This window comes from Pygoscelis adeliae, unplaced genomic scaffold (assembly GCF_000699105.1).
Source record: "Pygoscelis adeliae isolate BGI_AS28 unplaced genomic scaffold, ASM69910v1 Scaffold666, whole genome shotgun sequence".
Taxonomy (NCBI): domain Eukaryota; kingdom Metazoa; phylum Chordata; class Aves; order Sphenisciformes; family Spheniscidae; genus Pygoscelis; species Pygoscelis adeliae.
The window spans coordinates 53,511-60,566 of NW_008824929.1; the positions used below are offsets into that span (position 1 = coordinate 53,511).

General features: G+C 45.8%; 1 protein-coding gene across 1 annotated transcript in view; it reads left to right on the plus strand.

Annotated features, from left to right (window-relative positions):
- ESCO2 (establishment of sister chromatid cohesion N-acetyltransferase 2) overlaps window positions 1-7,056 on the plus strand; it is a 15,274-nt gene that overhangs the window by 3,772 nt on the left and 4,446 nt on the right. Inside the window, 2 exon segments of the mRNA XM_009324979.1 lie at window positions 2,551-2,611; window positions 6,397-6,517. Of these exon segments, the coding sequence (XP_009323254.1) occupies window positions 2,551-2,611; window positions 6,397-6,517 (182 nt within the window).

Genomic DNA, 7,056 nt, shown 5'->3' on the forward strand with positions numbered 1-7,056 from the left:
TTAATGTTAAGCAGCGTGTAAATTCTTCTTGCCCTGATGTCTAACCTATCTTTCCTCTTTGCTTCACTGCATAGCCCATTCCCAGTAAGCTTTGGGAAATCGCTGTCTTTGAATCCTATTATTAGGTTTTTCCCCATTCTTTTCTCCCTGGACTGTTACCCCGGTTCTTTCCGCTTTCCTTCTTAAAATCTTGATTTTTAGGCATCTGGCTTTTTCATTTCCACAGGAAACTGTGTTTGCGAGATGCCTTTGGTTTGAGGTAGACGGTGACCCAAGTGTTTTACACGCAGCCGCTGCCCAGAGGGTTGATCCCGATCTCTTATTTTGCCCCTGCTTGTTGCTAAGTGTAGTGGTTCCCCTTAGCCTTATTCCAGTCTGTTTGTTTCCGACCGTTTTCAATGCAAGACTGCTTTTTAAATTAAACTCTTAAATGCCCCTATGTGCTAGCTATTATCTACAAAGTTATAAGCATATATTATTGTTTGCTCCTGATGGTCACCGAGGAAACTCCGCTCTATACTTTTTGTTTTGGCAGTGAATTACTAACAGTAATTATTTGAGTATCATTTTTTTTTTCCCCTTAGTCAGCTTTGCCCCTTTTCTTACGGTTGGTTCACAGAGATCATATTTCCCTACTAACGCAAGGGAATTTTCAGGAGTTAATATATTAATTTTAAGACACTTATTATTTTTCCTCTTGGGAATAACAAGTGATAATAAAAGGAAAATATGTTGCTTAAATATTATTTTATTAGGGCAAAGTAATGTGTTGGCCTCTACCTACTGTCTCATCTTCCAATTATGCAATAGCATGTGCCAGTATGTTTGCAGAAGTTGAGGTCATGTTATTTTATCCTAATTTCCTGCTTTCTCCCTTTTTCCCTTTTAAAAATAGGCAGCGTTCGCTAGTCTAGCCTCAGCAGCCCTGGGTTAATTCAGCCCTCGCTAGTCTGAAAAGGTCTCATTTATCTGAGTTCTCCTTACATCCTTCCCCAGCTGTGGGAGTTCCTATCTCCTTTGTGTCTTAGTTGTGCTAACGATCTCATCGCAACCAATTCTTTTATTGATGACTGAAATAAAAAGGCGCTAAATGTTTTGTCCTCTGGTTTTAGTGTTTCCTCCCCTCTCGGTAGCTGAAACTCCTGGGTTTTCCCCTTGCTGTTGCAGGACGCTGCTTTCCTGGTACCGTGGCCTTCCCAGGTAGAGCTCATTTTGCCATTTGGCGTTTCTGCTTTCAGTCCTTCACGTGGCTGCTCTGCTTCCCCGTGGTTCCTGTTCCCATTGTGATTCCTTGACTTTCCAGTGAAAGTCATGATTTAGCCGCGTTTGTCTCTTACTCCACTTCTTTCTGGCACATCTGGTCTTAATCTGTTTCTGGAAAAAAAAATTGCCAGCACTCCTGAGCTCCCCCCCCCTCGCCCATTTACTCTTGCTTCACATGGGAACTTATTTATCCCCTTTTGGAACTCAGCGAAGTCTGGTTCCTTGAAGGTCACCCTTTCTCTGCTATGCCTCCTCTTCGTGCTCTGAGGAGCGGCAGGCTCTGTGCTGCCGGCCGCTTTTCTTTCTCCCATCTCCAGCCCTGTAGAAGAGACTCCTGTTACTGTGTTTTCCACCTGTTTATAAAGCTGTTGCCATCGCGTTCCCAAAGAATTGCCTGACATGATTTGCCTGCTGGGGCCTTTCCCAAGAAGTGTCTTGGCCCGCTAAGGTCCTGCATTTCTAGGAAGCCGTAGGCTTATTATTGTTTATTCGTGTCTTCTTCATGACTCCTCACAATCTTTTCCACTACTGATATTAACAAGAGACTTTTTAATTGTGTCCTATTTCCTAGAAACAACTGGTTCATCTTCATGGTATGTTTTTTTGGAGGCTTTTAGGGCCGTGTTTCTGCTTATGTACTTTGCTATGTTTCTGTAATTCCTAAGAAGTCTCTGTTTGTGAATGCAGTCAAAATACGAGAGCATAAAGCAGTCTAGTACCTAAACTGTTTACGCTTGAGGGAAAATATATTCCTAACTAATAATTTGCTTGGTTTTACTTACCAAAGTCTTTGTTAAGTTATCCTAAAACTTGCAGCTTGTGGGCTGTAACCTAGTCCTGAGCCTGTCACTTCCCAGCTTCTCTAGGATGAAAAAGGTGGAGGTTCAGGCTGCCTTAGCCAAAATAATGGAAAATGGAGAAACCCCTGCTTGATTAAAACTCTTGATTAATTAATAGCCAAGGAAACACTAAACTACTGCAGCAGAAATTTCTGCTTGATGTAATTCTTCGTAATTCCAATGTGAGGAGGGAAAGCACCAGGTAGCCTGATCAGTGTCACTTAAGTGGATTGAAGGTAATTATGGCTGGATACCACTCATGGGCATAACTTTTATATCCTGCAGCGTCAACAGCTTCCCGGTACTCTCATAAATAAGCTCTTGTCTGTAGAGTTCAGTTTCAGCGTTGCGAAGTCTCACTGATGTTTGAGTTTCTGTTTCCATGTGTTGACGTGTTCTGCAACTAAAAAGGATTCTAAAGCACAATAACTTCACTCATCTTTTCCAGCATCTCCTTCAAATGCTGTTGTCTACCCCATATTCAGTGCACCCCCCACCAGCAAGAAAAGGTAGGCTAATCTTTGCTGTCTCTCCAAGAATGATCAGAAGTGTCATATCTGCAGAATCATTATTATTTTTAAAAAAATTGTACTAATTCTAAAAACAATAGCTTAGCTTTCTCCCAGTCCTTGTGAGGTTTGGGAGTCTGGGGTTTTTATTGGGTTGGCTTTTTTTTTTTTTCCTTTAAAGGGAAGATGAAAGATGAAAGCTGTGTTGGTTTAGGGGGATACTAGCCCGTGAATAAGGAAATACACATTTGCTTACTGTCTGTAGTACATTTTTACTTGTGAATTTGTACGTATTATTGAGCTGATTGTTTTTTTTAACAAGTTTTCTCTTAGCTGTTGCTAATGATAAAATCATTAGAACAAGGGGGGCTGTTTCAGGATATATTCATCACCGAGAACGGCACAGCCTTGGTGGGGTTTGAGCCGTGTAGAGGGGGTTTTATTTATGTATACTACTTTTGTCTGTCCTCTGTCTCCGTCCCTGGAGTGTCCCTAACCAGCAGTAACTCGCAGTCTTTATGTACTGGCTGTTCATCATGGACCTGCACCTCCCATCGGCCAGAGACCCTCAACAGCGCTAGCTACAAATTCGAGTTGGTACCAAAGTTGTCAAAACGAGTTGTCTTTACTCAGTTTGGCAGGTGTGGTGGCAGAGTATAACGCTGCTGGCCGTACAGCGAGCCGGGAGGCATCGCTGTCCCTCACTAGAATCTAATCAACGGCGTGGCTTTCCGTATATGCCTTCTGCACGGCAGCGATGCCTCTGGCGTGGGCATTCTTGCCATGTTTGAAGCACTTCTGTGTTGCGAGCAACCTTTTGAGTTAAGTTTTTTCGTGTACATCAGCTGCAGCGTGTGAAAATTCGACTCTGCGTTTAACTGGGCCAGTTAAACCGCGGGTCCCTCGTTGAGTAACGCTGGAAAGGCTGACGGGGCAGGTCAGCAACTCTGCTCAGGCCAGTCTGTGGCTCTTGCGGGAGCTGGCAGCTTCTCTGTCTCTGTCACACTCGGCCTCCTTCACCAGTTAAGCCCACAGCATTAATTTTTAAACGGTTGAAATGACTCACTCTTTGGGAAGGCGCTGGCTTATTAAAGTTGTACGGAGCTAAAGATTTCGGAAGGCTTGCTTACCTGCCTTGTGCTGGGGTTGTAGAATCCCCGTGTTCTTTAAATGTCAAACCCGTCTCTCTCTGCCATCGGGTTCGTTGCTTTTCCGTAGTAACTCTTCCTGTGATACGCTCTTGTAACCGTCCCAGTGCTGTGGCTAACGCTGACCAACGTTAGCGCTCTGGGAAGTATCTGTGTGCTATACAGAAATCACTTAAAATGCAAAGATCCGTAACTGCACTGGTCGGGTGCATTTTGCGTTGCCTTTTTTTTTTTTTTAACCTGAGAAATTTTAGTACAGCAGCACTAGGGAGCAGCACGCTCGGAAGTTCTGCCTTTTGATGCAGGTGCCGCAGACAGGACAAAAGTTGTAATAAAAAGGGGTGAAAAAGAATTAACAGAAGCGCCTGCTTCTCTTCCACTTTCCCGGGCTCACCTGAGCGGGTATTTCCTAAGTGTGCTGGGCGATGCTTGGTATTTAGCGCGTTGGAAATGAAGCACAAGCACGTGAGGTTTGCTTTTTGATTCTGTAAAAAGCATGGTACTGTTGAATTACTTGCAGGCACTGGGACTGTTTACTCGTAAGGTGTAGTTGTGCGACCTGGTGTCTGTGCTTCTGATTAGCTTGTTTCTTCAATTAATTTGCTGCCGTACTTGTAGGCCTCTAGTGGGAAAAGACTTGTTTTCCCACGCAAGAACCAGAGTTACTAATCCCTCTCCCATATTGAATCAACTTCTTGATACATTTTTTTTTTAACAATAAAAGCATTCTGAGCTGAGTTTGTTGTGACCATAAAAAACCCACTTAAAGTTGCTCCTAAAAGAGCCAAAATAAACCTTCCAAGACTTGTCGCGCTACTGTCGTCCTCTGCCGCAGAAGTGTTGAAAGAGAAATCTGATTGCAATATTTGCTTTGCTTCCTCATGTGGCTTTTCAAATACCTTCCGCGGTGCAAGTGGGACCCTGGAATATGTGGAAATCCTGGTGGTTGTGATTAGCTGAAAATCAGTCTTGGATTTGCAGTTGTCTCTTGGGAAGCTGATCAGCACAAGCTTTTCCTACATGAAGTCTCTGCTTTGGAAATTCTTCTTAGTATCCAAATCTATAAAATTGTTTGGTGTATCTCTAAATTAATTCCACGTTAAGGTTCACTGCACAATAGTTACAATTTCCCACTTTAAGATTGCTTAAGAAATGCCACCTTACATACGGCAGCCTAAAGGTAGGCTGGAAAAACACTGCAATTATTAACACCCCTAACAATGTGCTTCCCTGTAGCTGAAGCCCATGTTGTAAACTTAAAAACTCACGTAAAGCCTCCATGTCTGGATCTGAATATGAAAAATTCCTCTTGGCCTTGCTTCATTCTGCTCCCCTCTTTGGGAAGCCGTCCCTGCTAGACGGCAGGGGAGAGCTTAGCCCCAGCACCGAGGGTTTTTCCTGAGGAGCTGCCGATCCCCTGGTGTAAAGGTGGCGTCGGCGTGAGGGGCCGGGACTTGTGGTGGTGAAGCAGCAACTGAGCGGGGAAGCGGTCTTGGGACCCCGGGGAAGCGGTCTTGGGACCCCGGGGTAGACGGAGTGCGGGCTTGAGACCAAGCTGTGGTGGGTCTCGGCCAAAACCTTGTCACAAGTTCTTGTACACCTTGATCAAAACCCAGATGAAGTGCTTTGTAGGTTACTGGAGTTCAGTTTTTCACTTTCTTCCTTTTTTTTTCCGCCCCCCCTTGAGGGGAGAGTGGTGCTGATGTGGTGTGCGCTTTATAGTCAGCGTTGCTCACAAAACGGGAACACTTGGAGCTCTGTAAGATGACTTCGGATGATGCTGCCTCCCCTGCTGAGTCTGGCAGGGTAGGAGTTTTATCCTTGCCTCCTGTCACGCTGTCCAGAAGCCTGGCACGCATCCCTGAGCTGCTCGGACCAAGCTGTGGTACTGGGGGTTGCAGTGTGGTCACGCAGCAGGGCGCGTGCTGACGGTCCCAGGTATTCATAGCCGCATCTCCCTGTGTTCATCTCCCCGAGCCCTTCGACCCGCTGGGGACTTCGCAAACCCACAGGGCTCCTCAACCCTTCCAAGGGTAGACATGTTTTAAGCGTGTAATTTTATGCACGAGTTAAACAAGTTAGGAGCATGTCTGTGGGACTGTTTGGGCGAGACTTTGGGGTTTTTAGGTCCCAGTTAGACTCGGGTGCAAGATTGCCAGAGCTGAGCAGCTTGCTGCCGCAAAACTCTGAGCCTGCGCAAGAGCGTTCTGGATGTCTCGATGCACGTAAGCAGCGGTTTGAGGACGGAGCTGCCGGACTTGGGCACCTATTTCTTCACCCGCAGCTTCCGTGCTTCACGGACCTGGCCCTCTGCTTCTCAGTTGGTTGTGTATCCCTTTGGCTGTTCAAGGAGCTGCTGAATTTCCAATGTCCTGGAAATAGGATGGCTGTGGAAGTGGGAGAGGTGCTTAATCAGGAGTTATTTAACTTCTGATGCGATTGTGGCTCTTCCTAGAGCCTCTCACCTTCCCTCCCTCCCCCCGAGGAGCTGGCACCACAACTGTCACAAGCTTTGCTGTACCTGGCTTAGTTTGGGGTGTTCTGTAGTAAGAGTCACTACCCTGCCCTTGTACCCGACACGTGACGTTAACTTTCGTCTGCAGTGACTGATTTTCATCTCTCTGAAATGATTTTCAGGACACAGGCTGCGCTGGATGAACTGACTTCTCCGTTTGGGTCCAGCCCACCTGCAAAAACACCTCACACCTCGCAGAAGGCGAAAAAGCTCTGCAAGTGCTCCAGAGATCAGATGATCATTGTAAGGTTCCCCTCGGGGCGCGCTGGGTCCTCGGGGTGGCTTGGTGGTGAGGAAACAAGAAATATGTCTTGAGGCTAACTGATCAACCTCCCCAAAAATACAAATCAAACCCTAAAGGCAAAAAATCAAACCCTAAAGGCAAAACGTCAAACCCTAAAGGTAAAAATCAAACTCTAAAAGGCAAAATCACCCCGGGGAGGAGGGAAGGCACAGGGCAGGGCTCTGCCCGCCGGCCCCGCTCACAGCCTGGAGATGCGAGCATAATGTCCTAATTCGATAATTATCCTAATTTCCTTACGTGTAAACCTCAAACCAACCACGCTGTGATGACAGTAACAGGGCAGTGAGTAACATACTTAGCACTCGACTAGGACAGGGTAGTAGCTAGGAAATAGGTTGTTATGGTTTCCCTGGGACTAGCGCTTTATTACGCTCTAGAATTCAAAAGAGATTTATGGAACATAATATTTAAAAAAAAAAAAAAAAAAAGCCCAAAAGGAAACTCGGCCAAGCCTGTATGGATGCTATAGGGGGGAAGG